At 37.3% G+C, this 21,878-nt stretch overlaps 1 protein-coding gene and 1 long non-coding RNA gene across 2 annotated transcripts in view; one reads left to right on the forward strand and one right to left on the reverse strand.

Moving 5' to 3' along the window:
• Window positions 1-2,263: 2,263 nt before the first annotated feature.
• On the reverse strand, window positions 2,264-19,588 carry LOC123000677 (uncharacterized). The gene is made up of 4 exons (XR_006408821.3): window positions 19,473-19,588; window positions 17,499-17,723; window positions 2,759-2,884; window positions 2,264-2,329 (listed from the first exon to the last, which is right to left on the reverse strand). It is a non-coding gene; the product is annotated as an uncharacterized LOC123000677 (long non-coding RNA).
• A 60-nt stretch (window positions 19,589-19,648) lies between these two features.
• Window positions 19,649-21,878, forward strand: part of ATIC (5-aminoimidazole-4-carboxamide ribonucleotide formyltransferase/IMP cyclohydrolase) — a 28,218-nt gene continuing 25,988 nt past the window's right edge. Inside the window, exons 1-2 of the mRNA XM_026492014.4 lie at window positions 19,649-19,799; window positions 20,102-20,228. Of these exons, the coding sequence (XP_026347799.1) occupies window positions 19,781-19,799; window positions 20,102-20,228 (146 nt within the window). The 5' untranslated portion in view covers window positions 19,649-19,780. The remainder of the gene's footprint in view (window positions 19,800-20,101; window positions 20,229-21,878) is intronic.

The raw sequence follows: 21,878 nt of genomic DNA on the forward strand, positions 1-21,878 counted from the left end.
TCAGATGGACCATGATAGTTTTAAGTTTATTAGAAAAGGGGGATTATGGTCAAAAGAATTCCAAAATGTTCTTTTGGGAAATTGTTCAGTATTGTAAACCTCATGCCTGGAAGTTATGATATACTATTCTGTTTATTATTGCTCTTATTTTTAAATCATATAAGTAAACCAAAATGCTGTGCTTGTCACAAATATACTTCAAGACTTTATCTTTGGTGTTTCATAAATAATCATTTGGTAAGTTACTGTGGTGTGTGACCAATTAGCTTAGCTTGTTAGTTACTGTGTTAATGAGGCCAAGGCCTCAGATCTGATCCCCAAACGATCAAGCTAGTCTCACAAACTCATGCTGTATCATTAGTCACAAGAGGGATCTAACATTTGGTAAGAATGTGGATGAAGTAGCACAAATCCATCAAGCCCAAAATAACCTCAACTGTCCCCCCCAAATTTCATAGGCTGATAGCATTCTTTATTATACTGCATAGTCTATAGAAACCTATCAAACCTGGAGCTGACTACAGCCAATGACTTCTTTTTTCAAACTAATGAAAAATATAAAGAATGTTGACCATAAAATTTCACAGAATGCTTTAGTTTTAATAATCCATTCACCAATATTAATAGTTAGGGTTTCTCTTATACTGAGAAATTGATTTTGCTCTGTCCATCAGTTATTATGAATTTGAGCTCCATCTGATGCTGACCTACCCTCGGCTTCTATTTAACTCACTCTGACTTACTTTATCCAGGGATTGTGGATTCTGTCATCAAACGAGTTCTAAGACTGTTAAAACCCCCGCAGCCCTTCTTCCTTTGCCACAGGCTTTCAGTGGCTTTAAGAAAATGTACTCCCCCTCAGGATCTAAGGACTCAAGTTTTAGTTGGTCTCTTTACATAAGGAAGAATTTTGTTTTTCTGTTCCATATGACAAAAGCAAAGAGAGAGAGAGAGAATCCTTTTCTGAGTATCATGACACAATCTTACCATCTATCAGATATTTTTTATTGCTTGATTTCCTACACCAAGTCCAACAGGATTCCATATCAAAAGCAGCAGGTTCCCTAAAAAATCTGTTTGGTACTTAGTTTTTGCAATGCTATTCTCTACTAAAGAGATCACATTTTTTCAAACAACATTTTACATGCATTTAAATGAGAAAGGCTCCTTCCGGAGGTTTCTCAGAGGCTAATTTTATTCCATTATTTCATTATGGAACATAAAGTAAGTTAATAAAATCATCTTCTCATTTATATATGAAATTTACAGTATATGAGATGGTGATAAGGCTCTATGTAGAGGAAATTGTGCAAGAAATGGGGAGAAAGTATAGGAGGATGTGAAGGGGATTTGCAAACACCTGAGTAGCTCTCTTTCTTCTCCCTCCAGTCTTTCCTCTTAGTAAGGACTGCCCTGGTCATTGCACTTGTATCACTTTGATCTTCTATCATGCGTTCTGCTTTCGTGGATAAAGGACTTAAGGTCAAATTTATGTCTTTATTATGTGCATTCCTTATCAGCTGCCTCCCCTTACTCCATGAAGCAAGAATTTTCATCCATTTAATTCACTATTGTATCTCAAGGTTCTAGAGCATGACATAACACACAGAAAGGACTCAATACATCTATATATACAGAACGAATGGAAGGTATAGTCAGGGATGGCTTCTCTGGAAAGCTAACAATGAAAAGAGATGTGAAGTTGGTGAGAGAATGACCCTTGAAGGTGGACGCATGCCTGGAAAGTTGAAGAAGCAGCGGAGACTCCTCTGTAGTTGCAGAGGAACAAGAGGGGGAATGGTGGAAGATGACAGGGAAGTAAAGGGCCAGATGCACAGTGTCTGTAGGTCATTATAAGTGCTTTGCCTTTTACTTGGAGTGAGAAGGGAAGCCATTGGCAGTTAGATCCATGTTAAATCAGGATTATATATGCTTTCATTTTTTTAAATTTATTTATTTGAGAGAGAGAGAGCATGCACGAGTAGGGAGGGGCAGAGAGAAAGAATCCTCAAGCAGACTCCCCATTGAGGGTGGAGCCTGATGTAGGACTTGATCCCAGGACTCTGAGATTGTGACCTGAGCTGAAATCAAGAGTCAGACACTTCACCGACAGAGCCACTCAGGCACCCCAGGATTGTATATGCTTTTAAAAGGATTACTCTTTTTGGCTACTCTGTTGAGAATAGACTGCAGGGGGTAGACGTGAGAAAAACAGAAGACGGTTGCAATAATCCAGGAGGGAGATGATAATTACTTACTGTTAGTAGAGAGTGGTCAAATTCTATATACATTTTGAAGATGTAGTTGATGGGATTTATTGACAGATTGGCTGTGGGGTAGGAGAATAAGAAAGAAACTCAGGGTGACTTCAAAATGTTTGACCTAAGCAAGTGGTTGGATATAGATGCCACTGACTAAGATATAAAGACTATGGAAGACATTCTTGAGGAGAATGAAAAAAGGTGTTGAAAATCAATATTTTTCTGTTAAATGTTGATTTTGCTGGTCAAAACAGTCTGAATTTCTTGTCTTATTTTCTCAAGCCACCCAGCGGTTTATGCTGTGAACTTACCTCCAAGCTTTGTGAGTTCCCTTAATGGCTGCCACCCATTGCAGATTCCCAGTTTAAGTACCGTGGAACCTTTCTAGGATTCCAGAACCTTTCTGGGAACATATATATATACATATATATATAACGTCCATTTGCATCAGAGAGCTGCACGCAAGGGAGCAGAGCTCAAATCTAAGAGTGACTCACCCATGGCTCTTCTGTAAGGAAGAGAGGAACAGTGAACCTCGAGGGTTCAGTGGGAATCTTGCCTGTATGTTTCATCCCATAGGCCAGTAGCAGTCAGTTTCGGATCTCGTTCTTTGTCATGTAAAGCTGTTTAAAAAATGATTAAGGAAGGCAATTTAGGTAATACAAATAAACTTTATTTAACACTTCATGAAGTAGACAGTCTCTTTCTGGAGAACTGCAAAATAGGGCAGAAGGCAGGAAGCTTGTATAGAATAAGGTACACGGAAAACACAAACAGAAAGCATCTGATTGGCTGAGGAGGCCACATAGTCAACCTTGTTTAGAATGAGAAGAAACAAGGGGTGCCTGGGTGGCACAGCGGTTAAGCGTCTGCCTTCAGCTCAGGGCGTGATCCCGGCGTTGTGGGATCGAGCCCCACATCAGGCTCCTCTGCTATGAGCCTGCTTCTTCCTCTCCCACTCCCCCTGCTTGTGTTCCCTCTCTCACTGGCTGTCTCTATCTCTGTCAAATAAATAAATAAAAAAATCTTAAAAAAAAAAAAAAAAAGAATGAGAAGAAACAAGGAAGTAAGTACAGAGCCCAGAGTTAGCTTTGTGGATTGGCGAACTGGTTAATACTGTGTTTTAGTTAAGTGGAATCTTTCCAGGCACACAGAAGTTATCTAACTTTTGGTTTGCTGATGTGGCACCCCAGGCAGGAGCAGCTCCATGTTGGGCCTAGAAAGTTACTTCAACACTGTGTAACGAATTACCCCAACATTTGGCAGCTTAAAACAACAAACATTTTTAACCTTGTAGTTCCTCTGAGTCTGAAATCCAGCAGTGGCTTAGCTGGGTGGTTCTGGCTCAGGGTCTCTCACAAGGGTGTGGTCAAACTGCCCGCCCAGGCTGCAGTCCTTGGAAGGCCTGACTGCAACTGGACAAGGAGAACTCATGTCAACTCCTCACCACTTGGGCCTCTAAATACGGCTGCTCATAACACGGCTGATAACCTCACCCAAGGGAGTGATCCAAGACAGAGAAAGAATGAGGGAATCCCAGATGGAAGCTTCCCCGTCGCTTCTGCAGTATGTTATTGGTCATACAGACCAACCCTGCTTCAGGGTGGGATGGGAGCCACAAAGATGAGAAGACCAGAAGATGGGCATCATTGGGGACTATTTTGGAGGCTGACTACACAAATCCAGTTTTATCAATTTCCATGTTTTTCTGCATAATAACTGTGTATCATCGAGATAATGCGGTATTTGTTAAACAGCATTTCACTATTATTCCCTTACTTAAGAAAGCTGGGAAGAAGGATCTTCTACCGAGCTACCGACACCCAGTTTGGAATAACACTGGCACTGTCTTGATCTTACCATGTGACATTGAAAAGTTTGTTGGTTTTTCTTTTTTTTTTGCTTGAAAATTATTTCTTAATCTTAATGTTCCTAATGCCAACCTAGTATAAGACCCGTAGTAGGTGTTCTATGAATGTGTATTGAATGTATAAATCTTTCAAATGATCTCATCTAATTCCTTCATTTCTTTAGCCCATGGTTTCTCAGCCCTTTAAAAACCCTGAGTGTCAGAGCAATCATATTTCCTGCATGCTAAACATCGTCTGGTCACCACTGGCAGATGGAAATACATGTAAAGCAAAAAAGGGGTGGTCTTTCATAAGGATACAAAGTAAGGGTGAAGAATGTATCTTCATAGTGTAGGTGCTGCAAAGTCCACCGCCAGCAAAATATCTTGTATTTTGCCACCAACCACTGCTATTACCTAACCTGAAATTGAACTTTGCTATTTTAAAGGAATAAATGCTTTAGAGAAGGGAAGGATATCCTTCCCTAACTTTATTAGTAAATCAGGAATCATCTGGTAAAGATCACGTCGAAATTTCAAGTGAGAATTGGCCCTAAGGTGATATACAAGATAAACACACTTTAGTACAAAACAAGAAGAGGGAGAATTAGAAAGACAAGCCCAAAAATGAGAGTACAGTTCCACTATCATTTTCTTTAAAAGGTTATCAACACGTACACACACAAATATGAACACACACACATATATAAACTTGAACTATTTATATATACTATTTCTGTAAGTTTACAACATACTTTCTTTTTCTGTATTTTAATCTTCTGAAACTAAAATGCAACTTAAAATTAATGTGGAGTGTTACACTTTTCTTCCTACCTAGCAACAAAAACCTGATATAAAATCGAAGGTGTACCTTAGAATTGAAACATTCATTGATTGCCCCTTTCTAGGCTGAAATTTATGCTCCCAGGAGGGTGCCTTTTATCACATGCTCATGATTCCCTATTGATACCAGCACAGATTTTGGGGTAGGAAAAGGCAGTTTCAACTCTATTACTTCCTGGCACTGTGACCTTGAGCTTCTATAAGCCTTTCCTTTCTGCATCCGAAAAATGGGTAAGGATAGGATATCCCTGACTGTGTTATAATGGAAATGAATGATAAGAACACTTCGTTGACTGGAAAGCATTGCGCTAATGTAGTTGGCTATTTTTGACTGAGATTCTGAGTTGATGCTGATGACCCAGGGAACAACCTCTACTGCTCCCTAGTGGTGGTATGTTCTCCTGGAAGCACTGGTCTAGAAATAAATCATCTTCGCTTTCATTACTCTTTGAGGAAATGCTTTTCTTTTGATATGCTGAATACTGTGTGTAGAACTGCATGAACTCCTTGCATGAATATGTAGAGAATAATCTAAGTGGAAATGGTTTATGTATTCTGCTGTGAGTGCGCTTTCTTGAACATCCCCATTTCTCTGCCCTCGTTAAGCTTAAATGACCTAAATCGCCTCCTTTTATCCATTCCAATCTCCTTGCCCTTAACTTCCTAGTGAGCATGAATTTTTGGTGATTACACATTTATGTTGTGTGGCCCCTTTTTAGTTTGCATTATCCTCTGGCCCCTTTCTAGTTTGCATTATCCTTAAAAATTAAAACTAATAATTTCATTTAAATACAGCTTTTCTAGCTTCCTTTCACTCTTAACCAGAACAAGTTAAAAGTTTTTCCTAAAAGCCAAAATCATGTTTATTCTTTATTATGTTATTTAAAGGAACTAGTCATTGCCCTGTACTCTCCTGCTATCATACACATGTTGAATCGCTATCCTCTCAAAAAACGAATGAAGGAGACACATTCTTAAATGCTTTTTGAAAACTTGGTATCAAGGAACCCAAACATATTACATTTGGGTTTCACAAAACTTACATGTAAAAATCATCCCTTTGCATTTAATGACCAAAAAAAGTAATAATAAATTATACTGATGCTATTCTGAAATAATTCTTCTGCTTGGAAGTTCTTTTGACATCCAGGTTCAACGATAAATTGATGCTGCATGTGTTCTCTGGGTTTGATATTTAATCTTAATCCTAAACTAGATTCTTTGCAGGGAAAGGAGACATATGACAGATGACAATCGTATTTCGTCTGTAATTGCACATATGGAGTCTTTTCTCTACTCTTGAAGGGTTACATGCTTTTTTTTTCTGCAAGAAAAGCAACCAAGTATGTTAATATGCTCTTATTATTTCTAGTGATCCAAAATATTTTTCTTTTGCTATTGATTTTTATATGGAACTTTTCCAGGTGTTAGATTGAAGATTTTACTTTAACCTTGCAAACTGACCTTTTCTCTGCAAACACTAAGGATATTGGTTTTTTGGTGCTAAAAATATGATGTAATATTAAAGATTTGATTTTTATGAATAAATTCTGAGAAAATACAGCTGATTAAATGAATTGATCTATATGAAGTATAGAGAGCAGTGTGCAGCATGTAGTATGTAACATATGATTATTAGCTATCTATTTATAATGACACGTAAACATTGCTATGGCTATACTTTTGTAATGGGGATATATACAAATATATTGCTAAAAATCAGTATAACATATTTTGCTGAAAGAAGTTATATAAAATTAATATAAATCCATAGGAATTATTTCTTTTAAAAATCAGTGCAAACGAGTTTTATAAAAACCTTAAAATACAGAAATTTACTTTCCTATGTATTCAGTCAAAATGTACACTTTAAGATCTATGTACGTATTCAACAATTTTATTTCTAAATTTAAAAACTGACATATTGGCAAGCAACCCTGAAATAAAACAAAACTTGTACATGGTGATTATATTGCTTTTTAGCATGAGGGAAAGGTCAAGGTTCACCCACTTCCTTGGAGTTTTATATAGGAACATAAGGAGAGTCTATATCAGGCTGTGTTCTATTTCTATTTTTTTAATGATATTTTTTAAATCAAGTTTTAATTTAGCTTTTCCTGTTGATAGAAACATACCCTATGATAGAACCCAAAATCCAGGGTTTTAGGGTTAGAGGAACATACATTTCTGATCTAAAGAACTGATCCCTGTATATTATTTTGTATTTGTCCCTGTATATTATTTAGTATCTCAGAGACAAGAGGAAGATATGAAGAATACATCTGTAGGATATGGTACCCAAATCTTGAATGTACATAAACTAGGCTCTATATAATCAATCCTAAGTGGAACTTTTAAGAACTCAGGCAAAACCAAATGTACCACTTTCCTCACTTGAGAAAATTTCTAAATTTGCAATTTATATTTGAATCTTGCTATATAAATAGTATTTGTAAAGTGTCAAATATAAAGCATGTCAAAGAATTCTGTGCCTTACCTCAGTTGACAAATGATATGACAATTCTTGAATTCTGTCTAGATTAGTGCTGTCCAATAAAAATAAAGTGGGAAGTACATATCTTTAAATTTCCTAGTAGTTTCGTTATAAACAGTAAAAAGAAAAAAGTGAAAGTAATTTTAAGAATGTATTTTATTTAACCCAGTATGTCATAAATATTGTCATTTCAACATGTAATCAATTAAAATTATTAAAAATACCTAGTATTTTTATTATTTTTGTTATAAGTCTTTAAAACATGATGTTTATTTTATACTTACTGAACTCTCAGTTCAGATTGGGCACTTTTCAAGTGCTCAACAGTCACATATGACTAGTGGTTACCATATTGGACAGCAAAGGATGGCACAGTTAAATAATCAACAATACACTCTATGAAGTGGGGATGTCTTTGCTAGTCTTTTTCTGAAACAATTTTTTTTGCTAGTCTTTTTCTGAAACAATTTTTTTTTAATTTTTAGGATGTGTTAAGCTACTTGTATAGGAGACAAAATCCCAACAGGCTTAAACAATAAAAAGAAATTAATTACTCAAATACCAAGAATTTGAAAGTGGGTGGCTCAAGATTTGGCTAATTCAGAGGCTTCAAAATGGTATCAAAAACTCAGATTCTTCTCATCTTTCTTTAGCCTCAAAGTAGAACTTGTAGTTAGAAGAGATAGTTAAAAGATGGTTGCCACAGTTTTAAGAATCATATCCAACAGAAATGGGGTTGCTTTGTCCATGACCCTCTTTTTAATACATAAGAAGAGTTTTCCAGAGGCCCTACCATAGACCTTCTTCTACTATGTCTCATTATCTAAAAAATGGTCATATGTGCACCCATATACCTATCATTGCCAAGGAAAACAATATTACAACAAACAGCTTCTTTTGTAAGTATTTCTGGTCCTCTGAAAGGGGTAAATTGGAATAAAATTGGAGATCTGCCAGCAATAAGTAAGGTGGGGGAATAAAATTTTGCATAGGCAATTAAGCGTCTGCCACACATTGTCTTTAAACAAACTTTCTAATGGGGTTTTAAAAATTTTCTCCAATAGAAAGTATCAAGGTCCTTATATCAAGTCAAGCTCCTAAACTTATGTCTTCCTTTCTGAAAAAAGAATTTATGTGTCTCAAAAATGCATCATTTCCGGATATAGAAATTTAGGAAGAAACATGGAGTCTCAATTTGTTAAGTTTTTAAGGTGTCACATTACATTCTGTTAAGTATAACCATACATCCCAATTTTACCAGAACCATGAAATTTCATGCATTTTGTCTGACTGTAATTATTAAATAACAATAATGTTCACTCTCAAGTGTCCTACTTCTTTAAAAAAAAAAGTTGGTAAAAATTGCCTTTTACATAAGCTCAAGTTTTGAATTTAGCAGACAAAACTTCAAAGTAGTTACTATAAATATGTTCACAGAACTATAGGAAATCATAGTTAAACAATTAAAGGAAAGTACAATGACAACAATGTGTTGAATTAAGAATATCAATAAAAGATATAGATTATTAAAAAACAATTAACTGAAACTCTAGAATTAAAAAATATAATAAAGGAAATGAAATATTCACTAGAGGGGGTCAAGAGTAGATTTGACCTGACAGAGAAAGAGTGTGTGAACTTGAAGATAGATTCTGACAGATTAAACAATTTCAAGAGTAGAAAGAAAAGAGAATGAAGAAAAATGAAGAGTCTCAGAAAAATATGGGATACCAGTAAGTACACCAACATAAGCATAATGGGACTACTGGAAGGGGAAGAAAGAGAAAGAAGGACAGAAACAAATATTTGAAGAAACAATGTTTGAAAACTTCCCAAATTTGATTTTTAAAAAATTAATTTACAAATCTAAGAAGTTCAATAAACTCTAGGTAGGATAAAACCAAAGACATCCACAACAAGGCATATTGTAGTAAAATGTTAAAATCCAAAGCAAAGAGAAAATCTTGAAAGCAGTAAAAGAAAATAATTCATCATGTACAAGGGAATTCAATAATATTCATAGCTGACTTCTAATAAAAAAAAATGGAAACCAGAAGGCAGTGTGATGACATAGTCAAACTACTTAAAGGAAAAAGAAAAAGAAAAAAAAGCTGTCAAGCAAGAATCCTACATGTAGCAAACCATCTTGAAAACTAAGGCAGAAAGCAAGATATTTCCAGATAAACAGAGACTGAAAAAATTTGCTGCTAGCAGACCTATCTTGCAAGAAAGACTAACTGAAGTTCTTCAAACAGAAAGGAAGTGACATTAGACTGTAATGTGAATCTACATGAAACAACAGTGCCAATAAAGACAATTAGATAGCAACTACAGAAGATAGCATAATTTCATGTCTTCTCTTTTTCCCTCTTAATTGATTTTTAAAAACAATAGCACAAAATAATACCTATAAAATTGAATATGGGGATTTATAGCTTATATAAGTTTATATAAACATGAATTTAGGGGATTATAGCATATAGACATATATTTAACAATAGCAGCACACAATGGAAAGAAGGAAACTAGAGTGGAGCAAGGAAGTGACATTATACAGTGACTCAAATCCACAAGAAGACATGAAGAGTATGGGAATTGGTTAAGAATGTTAACATAAAAACTTGGTTAATATATTTTTTCTTTTCTTGATTTTTTCAAAAGACATATGATTATATAAAACAATAATTATAACACTGTACTGTTGGATTTGTAACAAGAAATGGAACTACAGTGGAGCAAGTTTTCTGTATCACACTGGAATTAAGTTAGTATAAATCTCAAATATATTCTGATAAATTAAGATATATATTGTAATTCTTAGAGCAACTACTAAGAAATATAACTCAAAAATATAGTTAAAAATCAATAAAGGAATTAAAATGGTAGGTTAGAAAATACCCAGTTAATCCCAAAGAAGACATCTGAAAAGAACAAAACAACCAAGATACTAGCTAATAGGATCCAACAGCACATTAAAAGGATTATTCATTACGACCAAGTGGGATTTATTCCTGGGTTGCAAGGGTGGTTCAACACCTGCAGATCAATCAATGTGATAGACTACCTAAATAAAAGGAAGGACAAGAACCATACGATCCTCTCAACAGATGCAGAAAAAGCATTTGACAAAGTAAAGCATCCTTGATTAAAACTCTTTACAGTGCAGGGAGGGAATATACCTCAATATTATAAAAGCATAAATGAAAAGCCCACAGCGAGGGGCGCCTGGGTGGCACAGCGGTTAAGCGTCTGCCTTCGGCTCAGGGCGTAATCCCGGCGTTATGGGATCGAGCCCCACATCAGGCTCCTCCGCTATGAGCCTGCTTCTTCCTCTCCCACTCCCCCTGCTTGTGTTCCCTCTCTGGCTGGCTGTCTCTATCCTGTCGAATAAATAAATAAAATTTAAAAAAAAAAAAAAGAAAAGCCCACAGCGAATATCATTCTCAAGGGGGCAAAACTGACAGCTTTTCCCCTAAGGTCAGGAAAAGGGTAGGGATGTCCACTATCACCACTGTTATTTAACATAGTACTGGAAATCCTAGCCTCAGCAATCAGACAACAAAAAGAAATAAAAGGCATCCAAATCAGCAAGGAGGAAGTCAAACTTTCACTATTTGCAGATGACATGATACTCTACATAGAAAACCCAAAAGGCTCCATGAAAAATCGCTAGAACTGATACAAGAATTCAGCAAATTCATAGGATACCACCACTGTTTTTAAACATAGTACTAGAAGTCCTAGCTTCAGCAATCAGACAACAAAAAGAAATAAAAGGTATCGGAATTGGCAAAGAAGAAGTTAAACTCTCACTCTCTGCAGATGACATGATACTCTATGTGGAAAACCTAAAAGACTCCACTCCAAAATGGTTAGAACTCATACAGGAACTCGGCAAAGTGGCAGGATATAAAAATCAATGCAGAGAAATCAGTTGCATTTCTATACACTAACAACGAGACAGAAGAAACAGAAATTAAGGAGTCAATCCCATTTACAATTGCACCCAAAACCACAAGATACCTAGGAATAAATCTAACCAAAGAGGCAAAAGAGTTTTCTGTACTCAGAAAACTATAGAACATATAGGACACTCAAGAAAGAAATTGAGGAAGACACACACAAAAAAAGGAAAACCTTCCATGCTCATGGATTAGAAGGACAAATATTGTTAAAATACCTATGGTACCTAGAGCAATCTACACATTCAACTCAATCCCTATCAAAATACCATCAACTCTTTTCACAGAGCTGGAACAAATAATCCTAAAATTTGTGTGGAACCAGAAAAGACCCCAATTAGCCAAAGGAATGATGAAAAAGAAAACCAACATCATAATTGTTGGCATCACAATTCTGGACTTCAAGCTCTATTACAAACCTGGAATCATCAAGAGAGTATGGTATTGGCACAAAAACAGACACTTAGATCAATGGAACAGAATAGAGAACCCAGAAATGGACCCTCAGCTCTATGCTCAACTAATTTTAGACAAAGCAGGAAAGAATATCCAATGCAAAAAAGATAGTCTCTTCAACAAATGGTGTTGGGAAAATTGGACAGCCACATGCAGAAGAATGAAACTGGACCATTTTCTTATACCATATGCAGAAAATAAACTCAAAATGGATGAAAGACCTAAATGTGAGACAAGAATCCATCAAAATCCTAGAGGAGAACACAGGCAGCAACCTCTGTGACCTCGTCCGTGGCATCTTCTTGCTAGACAAGTCTCCAAAGGCAAGGAAAACAAAGGCAAAAATGAACTATTGCATCTTCATCAAGATAAAAAGCTTTTGCACAGCAAAGGAAATAGTCAACAAAACCAAAAGACAACCGACAGAACAGGAGAAGATATTTGCAAATATCTTATCCGATAAAGGGCTAGTATCCAAAATCTATAAAGAACTTATCGAACCCAACACCTTAAGAACAAACAATCCAATCAAGAAATGAGCAGAAGATATGAACAGACATTTCTCCAAAGAAGACATCCAAATGGCCCAACAGACACATGAAAAAATGCTCAATATCCCTAGCCACCAGGGAAATACAGATCAAAACCACAATGAGATACCACCTCACACCACTCAGATTGGCTAAAATTAAATCAGGAAACAGCAGATATTGGTGAAGATGCAGAGAAAGCGGAACCCTCTTACACTGTTGGTGGGAATGCAAGCTGGTGCAGCCCCTCTAGACAATAACAAAGAGGTTCCTCAAAAAGTTGAAAATAGAGCACTGGGTGTTATACCTAACTAATAAATTGTTAAATACTACATCAAAAACTAATGATGTACTATATGTTGGCTAATTGAACGTAAAAAAAAAAAAAAAAGAAAAGAAAAGTTAAAAATACAACCCAGCAATTACACTACTAGGGATTTACCCCAAAGATACAAATGTAATGATCCAAAGGGGCACCTGCACCCCAGTGTTTATAGCATCAATGTCCACAATAGCCAAACTTTGGAAAGAGCTGAAATGTTCATCGAAAGATGAATGGATAAAAAAAATGTGGTATATATATATATATATACACAATGGAATATTACTTAGCCATCAAAAAAAAAAACCAAAATAAAATCATGCCATTTGCAACGATGCGAATGGAACTACAGGATATTATGCTAAGCAAAATAAGTCAATCAAAGAAAGACAATTATCATATGATCTCATTCATGAGGAATTTAAGAAACAAAACAAAGGATCATAGGGAAATAGAGGGGAAAAGTAAAACAAGAAGAGAGACAGACAAACCATAAGAGACTCTTAATCATAGGAAACAAACTGAGGGTTGCTGGAGCAGAAGGGGGTGAGGGGATGGGGTTACTGGGTGATGGACATTAAGGAGGGCACGTGATGTAATAAGCGCTAGGTATTATGTAAGACTGATGAATCACTGAACTCTACCTCTGAAACTAATAATAGATTATATGTTAGTTAATTGAATTTAAATTTAAAATTTTTAAATTTAAAAAATTAAAAAGAACAAAACAAAAAGGGACACAAGACTAGAAAACAGTAAAGCTGCAGACACAAATTCAAATATATTAGCAATAATGTTAAATGTATATGGGATAAACAACCAACTCAAAAGGCAAAGATTGTCAGGTCTGACTTGGACAATAAATTTTGATCGATCTAAATATAATGTTATTATTAAGTAAAATTCATATTGGAATACCAGTTCTAATAATATGTTAGTAGGAGTTTCTCAAGGACAATTCTAAGGAAATTTGCCACAGATTGGTACCAATTTAAAGTTTTTGAGATTTTTTTTTTTTTACACATGGAGTTGAGGAAGTGAAAGACCACAGTATTAAATGGGTCACTGATGGGGACAGTGATGTTACCAAAATAATCATAGAGGTTGAGGTGGAAGGGAATACTGTGAGCCTGGTGCCAAAATCTCTGTAAGTAAGGATGGCGTTTATGAATTTGAGGTGACAAGGACTGAGAGAAAGTAGTAGAGCCAGATATTTTGAGCCTCTAAAGTTAATGTCTGTTATCTACTAGTTATCATATTAGGCATTCAGCTAAATACGGAAAAATAAAACATAGTCTCTGCCCATAAAATATAATGACATAGACAGCTTTATAAACATAAATACAGTACAATGTAAAGGTGTTATCATTAAAGTAAGCTCTGGGATTAGAGGAAGGGAAAGAATCATTGATCTGGGGACACAGTGATAAAGAAAGCCTTTAGTAGTGAAGAGCTATCTTTTTCTATCTTGGGATTAATTTATTATGACATTTTATCATTTGAAGTAGGGTAGCAGGGGTCCAGTTGCTGAGAAAGCTCTAAAAACTACAAAATACTGATGTGGTTATTTAGTCAAGGGTGAAATATAATGGAGGCTGGGGCTAAGTAGTAATCTCCAAACCTAGTTCTGACAAATGGGGACACAAGTGATCTAATATAAGTGGCAGAGGAATTCAACAGTTGGGCAACGCTGGCCAGAAAGACCAAGATATTAGCAAATATTTGAAAATCCAGGCAGTTATGCCTAGGAAGAATAGGATAGGGGCACTGACAAGGAAGAGCCCTAATCCCAGCTGGAGACTGATCTAATTGGTAGATGACTGGAAAAGGAACCTCAGAATAAAAACCAAAGCAAAAGGCCTTTTTTGTAAATCTTTGCCCAGAATGTTCGTTATCTGCACGGTAGCTGGAGCCCCATTTTCGGTTTCAGCATCCATTGACGATTCTAGTCTAAATTCTTAACTATAAGAAGTGCAAAATTGTGATAATTTGGCTTTAATTTCAAGTACCTTAAATACCCAGGGGAGCCAAAGTTATTGCCAAAATGAAAAAGATACCTATGTTAAATGTAATAGGAATTCGTGAATTTATAATTTACCTTTATACCTCCATTATAATTACCTTTAATAAATTCATATTTAAATATATTAAAATTGATATTCTTTTTTAAAAGATTTATTTTATTTTGAGAGAGAGAAAGAGAGAGCAGTGCAAGAGCACAAATGAGTGCGTGGTGGGGAGGGGCAGAGGAAGAGGGAGAGAGAGTCTCAAACAGACTCTCCCCTCAGAGCCTGATGCAGGGCTTGATTTCATGACCTGAGCTGAAACAAAGAGTTGGACGCTTAACTGACTGCACCACCCAGGCGCCCCTAAAATTGATATTCTATGCTGAGTTATATTTTATACAAATAATATCAAAATTATAAAAATTCCATTTGGACCACATAATTTATTTTCCAAATCAAAATACTTTAGAAGGTAGAAGTTAACACTATTTACAAGTACCAAAGAAAAACAGACAAAAACTGGCAAAGTCCTGGGCACCCGAATTAGCTTCTCTCTATACTCTACTCAACTTCCCACTCATATGACCACACTCTGAATATGGTCAACAACCAAAACTGCTCCACCCTTAAAAACCCATTCTCTAAAACAGTGCTTCTTTCCATCCTTCCAGCTTGCCACAACTAATAACTATTCTTCATCTGCACATTTGACCTGCTAAAGCCTTCCTCTTTTCTTTACTTCTCCCCCTGACCAGCTTAGATTTCACAGCCTATCAAGTAAATCACACTTGCCAAAATACCAAAGTCCTCTGACTCTTGTTCTTTTCTCACCCTCCTGGCAAAACCCCAATCCTGGATGAACTGAACCATCTAACTTCTTTGTGTCTGCATAAAGACTTCCAAGCTGCTGGAGAAAAATCATACATTTCAACAGTCTCCATAAATTCATGATCACCAATTTCAAATGGTTTTCAACATTGCCTGGCAATCTTCCTTCACCCTGGCTTCTGCTGTCACCACTCTACTGAAGCTGGTCTTACCAACATCACCATTAACCTTGCTAATGACAACACTACTAGTCATAATGATCACCTTTTAGTCTATTTATTGCCTTCCAACAATATTTAAAATAGTTGACAGCTTTTTTTGACTCTATCCTTGGTTTTCATGACATCTTGAGCTACTTCTCCTTGAAGACTTAGTCCAAAATGCTCTTCTCATTCTGCTTTTTTTCCCCTGAAGTATCTTTGTATCTAGCACCCTATAAATTTTATGTATCTGTTTTGTTATTAACTGTCTTCTCCTCTGAGAACATAAACTCCATGAGGGCAGGGATTTTTCTTTTTGGTCTGTTTGGCTTACCTTTGCAATCTCATGGCCCTCTAGCCTGTGCACACTAGGGCCTCAGTCAATATTTTTTTAGTGAATCTATAAGTGAATAGGATCGTTGATAAATATTCATCAGATGAACATTTGCTATAATAGCATTTTTTTATTACACTATCAGCTACTGCATTAATTATATGAAGGCTAAGCAGTTAAAATCCACAAGTACTCCTAGTGCATTAAATGCTTGCTTGAGCAAATTTCCTTTCTTTGGCCTTCTGACTTAGTCTGTTTGCTGGGCCTAATTAAGCAAGGGTGGCTTCTTTCAGGCTTAAACTACTACTTCAGTGTCATTAACTTTCCAAATTTGTTTATCTTTAACCTCATATCTATTCCTTATTTGTATTTCCAAAAACTTACTGTATTATTTTCATTTTGATGTCCATCATTATTTATATTTCAAAGTCAACATTTAGAAACTCAAATTTATCTACCCAAACTCTCATACTGACCTCAAATAAATAGAGACACATGCTGAAACTGTTTTTCTCTCATTTTTTTAACGTTAATTATTTGTTTCGCTGGCTACTCAAATGACCAAGCTAGAAACAATGGAGTCTCCCTTATTTCTTTCCATTTCATATTTCCTTTATGTAATTGTTCTCCATGTGATGCTGATTTTAACTGATTTTGTCTCACACAAATCTCTCCTTTTCCATGCTTTCAGGTCTTTGGTCAGGAGTTTGTTAATGCAAAACCTTCCTAATTGCTTTTCCTGCTTCCAGATAATCAATTCGTTCTTTGTATCATTGCCAACTTTACAATTCCAAACAGCTCCATACCCTTCAAGGAAAATTTTCAAATTTCTTAATACATCATAAAATACTTTAACCTTTAGATTACAGAGGGAGTTTGTAGGCAATACTTAATCCTATTATCCAAAATCCTGGGAATCGCTTCACATGGCAAACTACACCCACATGAGTAGATAAACCCTTGGAATAAGTTAGCCCAAAAAGGAGCAGTTTTACTAATCATTAGAGGTTGGTAGGAAATCCCAGATTTAGTAATGAGATGGAGGCTTTTTGGAGAAAGGGATAAGTTTACCCAAAGAACAAATAACATCTAGGCCAAACAGATTATAGCACACTTGAGGAACTGAAATCACTTATAAATATATTAAATATTTTTCGATACAGTAGTCCCGTCTTATTCCCAGGGGAAACGTTCCAAGACACCTGGTGGATGCCTGAAACCACAGATAGTACCGAACCCTGTATATAACATGTTTTTTCCTCTACATTAGAATGATAATAATGTTAAATTTATAAATTAGTCACAGTCAGAGATTAGCAACAATAACTAATAATAGAATAGAACAATTATAACAATATACTGCTATAATAGTTATATAAATCACAATCTTTCAAAATATCTTACTATACTCACCCTCGTGATGATGCGAGATGATGAAATGCCTACGTGAGGACATGCTGACAATGAGGTAGCAACCGTGATGTAGAGTTAGTCTACTATTGACCTTCCGCTGATTCGTCATGAGGAGGATCATCAGCTTCCCTGCAGCAGTTGACCACGGATAACTGAAACTGCGGAAAGTGAATCCACAGATAAGGGGGAACTACTGTATAAAAAGATGATCTCTCTTCAAGTTTCCTTTGGGAGGGGTGTGAATTAAGAAGAGAAGAAATGAAAATGTAATCACTATAGTGCATGCATGTTCTTTTCTATCTGAAACAGTAATCCTAGTGATAAACCCTTGGGGGATAAATTCATCATGTCTTTGTGGGAGCTTCTTCCATTTCTAATACACTAACTTCTGATGACAAGCATTTTTAAGGAGGATACACTCTGAAGCCCAGAGAGATACACATTTATTCAACTATATCAGGGGAATGAACCATGAAGGAAATTACAGGTTCTTTATTACCCTTACCAGTCACTTTACAGTTTGTACTTTCAACAGATTAATTTACTTCTTACAATCTGAAGAAGCCTGCAGAACAAACATTATGTCCGTATTACAGACAAGGCAACTACAGTCCCTAAAGTTGAAGTGATGTGGCCAAGATCACAAAGCTAGCCAAAAATTCATTTACTCATCTTGCCATTAACAACGTAGTTATCAGGTCTGAACTTTAAAACTATGGAGGGATTCGTCAGAATTCAATTTAGTAAACATCTTTATATGAAAAACTTGTGTCTTGGTCTGGAACCCACAGTTCATTCTTTCTTAGTACATATGATAGCATTCTGAAAGACCACTATAAAAATCGGCTTAATATCATATTTTTTTATATCAATATTTTCTCATTGTACCTATGTTTCTATACTTTCCATCGTGAGCCCCTTAAGGACAGTGAATAGGTAATATTCATCTATTTCTTTCTGACACTGTATTTCTGCCATTTAGGCAGAAAGGGCTCAATAAATATTTATTAAATTAAATATTTGAAATTCACGTGCAGGAAAAATATCCAATGCCCCAATACTATTTTCCTCTTATCACTATTCTCAGCATTATATTCTCCTTTCTCTGCTATTTTCCATAAAAACCTAATGGTGACTGGGCAGGGAAAATCAAAGTTGGCCAACACAACCTGAAGACACTGTGTTAACCTTAATATTTCTTTTAGAAATGTGAGAAATATTCAGAGCAAGAAGTTCACATATTCAGAAGTTATAAAACAAAGCTCTTGATTCTAGCCAATAAGTATTCATTTGGGGGAGTAAAGAAGAGACTGTAAGAATTACAGAGGGTAACAGGAAAAACGCAAATAACACACAAGTAATAAGAAAATAGACTCCTTTCTGCAGCTGCGAGCCCCAGACTAAGAATAAAAGATAGAAGTACAATTTTGTAATATAATTCTAATAAGGAACATTTTTAAAAATGTCCGTAAACAGCAATATGTATTTATTTTGTGGCAAAGTGTTTTTTTCAAAAGAAACAAGTGTGCAGTTTTGCTTTTCCTATTTTTAATGAATTGAGAAAGGTGTTCTCTCCTCCCCCTTAACCATTATCATTCCTCTCACCAGGCTTGAGTCAAATATTATTTACTGATGCAAGATACCATCTTTAAGCAGATTTCGGGCTATTCCATAATGTGGAATCAAAAACTTAAATGAATGTCAGTTTCACTTTGTTTTGCCTCTATTACCTGAACTGTGGGCTTAATCTTTAATTATCAGGTCCTCGTTTTATTTAATTATTTTTTTAGTCTATTAAAATGGCAGTGATGATTGCCAAGATGCTTTCTACCTTCTCCGCTGTACAAACTGTTCCTGGTGTTGCTCTTGTTTTCTATACCAGTATTTTGACACTTGTTAGCTGCATTCCAGCCTCTGGGGACAAGCTGCCCTGGGCAACAGAAATTTGCCCCTGAGGTCCTGCGGCCGCCTCACCTTTGCGAAAAGGGACAAGTCACGCTCAGAATGTGAGACTGGGGCGGCGATCCCTTCAAGTTCCGGGCCTAGGAAAGCCAGCGGTAACCTCACTCCCGCCAACCCTTCCGCCCGGACTTTCGAGTTCCAAGCCAAAAATTGAACAGGGCGGGGCTCCGGGTGGGGCGACTGGGTCACGTGACAGGTCAGGTGACCGCCCCGCGCGCCCCGCTGTCTGCCCGCGCGCGCGCCCTGGCCACTCGGCGCCCCTCCGCACGTGGCGTCGCCGCTACTGCCCACGCTCGGCCCAGACCCCGCCGCCCGCAGCCATGGCACCCAGCCAGCTCGGTGAGCCCCTCACGCGCCTTCCCGGAACCCCGCTCGCGGCCCTCTGCCCCGCGGCGTCCCGAGTTCGCAATGGCGGCGCCCGGCTGCGCGGCGTGACTGCGAGCCCCACGGCCTGTTGGCGGTAAAGCGGCTCGCGGGTGTCTGACCCCGAGAGGCCCCGGGCTGGGCCTGGCTACTGTGGGCCGCCGTGATGGCCTCGAGATTCGTGACTGCCCTACCGGCCGACCCCCTGCCCCCCCAAGCCCTTGAAGGACTTAATGTCTTGTACTGCTAGTGATGAGGAAAAACGTCTTCTGTTTCAGCCTTATTTAGTGTCTCTGACAAAACGGGCCTTGTGGAATTTGCCAGAAACCTAACTGCTGTTGGTTTGGATCTGATCGCCTCCGGAGGGACTGCAAAGGCTCTCAGGGATGCGGGGCTGGCAGTCAGGTAAGGCACAACTGAGTTCTTAAGCTCAGTACAATCGGAACGTAGTGTGATCCGGTTCACTGGAAAGTCATGCACCCCGGGCACAGTGAGTAAAAAGACGTCATTTCCCCCTTCCAACACCACTTACCCCGTTACAGAAGAGGAAAGTGAGGCTCAGAGAGATGTAGTAACTTGTGCTCAAGTTTACAGAGTTAAGTGAGGAGTTCAGGGTTGGAACCCCAGGAGTCCCCATTTCAGAGCCCTCTTTCTTACACTTCTATGGCACATTAATTTAGGCGGGCCATTTGTTATTAAAGAAAAACTCAAATTAATATGAGTCACATGATCTGTTTTGATTGGGTCATTAGTGAAGCTGTTGACAGCGTTAGGATTCAAGTCTACCTGTGTTCCCTTTCCATCTCTGTTAATTATTTGAAGGCACAAATCTGTCATTCGTTGCCTTATCCACAAGCTGTTCATTACCTGGCTAAGTGATGGGAAGAAGGAATGAGCAAAAGATAAATGAGGCTGCCATTCCTGACCTCAAGGAGGTGGCATTCTGGTTGGAGAGGGAGTAATCACTGAGGAATAGAAAATGGAAAAGGCTATAGGACAGCTCTAATGAATGGCAGTGAGACTTTGGTGGAAGGACATACCCACTCCTGAAATATGTTTCAGAAAAGGAGTGAAAGATCTGTCTGCTTTTATTGCCATGTCAAAAATTTTGCTGCTTGCCCAGTGGGTCAGATTTTTACCTTTTTAATCGTATAGTTTTGCCTTCTATGGGTAGTAGACAGCTTTCCTAAATTTGACAAGTTCAAAAGGCAAGAATGCCTTACTTTATTTATTAAATAAAGGATTTATATTTTCCAAAGTCTTTTTGCATCATAGTTTTGATGTTCTCCTAAGACCCCTGTAAGAATCATAAAAGACAGTTCAGCCTTTTCTGAAGAGCAGCAGGGTGAGAATCCAAAATGTAGACTGTTCTTTCTTTTGGAGCATGTTGGATGCTGTTGTAGTTGGACCTTTCAAATTAAGCAAACTCCTATAGCCTTTTTTCCTCCACCAAACTGTATTATGGAGCTATTTCAGACATAATCTTAAGTAGAAGAATATAATTAGCCGTCCTGTTGTGTATCCATTCCTGTTTAAAAACTTATCAACTGTTTAGTCTTGTTTGATCTGCACCTCTACCCACTCCTCACTTACCCATTGTAGCTATGTATTTCTTTCCTTTTTTTTTTTTTAAAGGTTTTATTTATTTAGTTGACAGAAGCAGACAGCCAGCGAGAGAGGGAACACAAGCAGGGGGAGTGGGAGAAGAAGAAGCAGGCTCCCAGCGGAGCCGGGAGCCCGATGCAGGTCTCGATCCCAGGACTCTGGGCTCACGCCCTGAGCCGAAGGCAGACGCTTAACGACTGAGCCACCCAGGCGCCCATTTAGCTATGTATTTCTTAAAAATTGGGAATGTAAATGTATTTCTCTCCCATTAAAGTGTAAAACTGTTCACACATATTATGCACACACACTCATGTAATCCTTACAACAACTTTTTGGTTCAGGTAGTATTATCTCCCTTTAATAAATAAGGAAACTGAGGCACAAAGAAATTAGATGACTTGCCCAAGTTCATACAGCTAACACAGCTAATAAAATGCAGAGCCAAGATTT

Source organism: Ursus arctos, unplaced genomic scaffold (assembly GCF_023065955.2).
Source record: "Ursus arctos isolate Adak ecotype North America unplaced genomic scaffold, UrsArc2.0 scaffold_1, whole genome shotgun sequence".
Classification (NCBI taxonomy): domain Eukaryota; kingdom Metazoa; phylum Chordata; class Mammalia; order Carnivora; family Ursidae; genus Ursus; species Ursus arctos.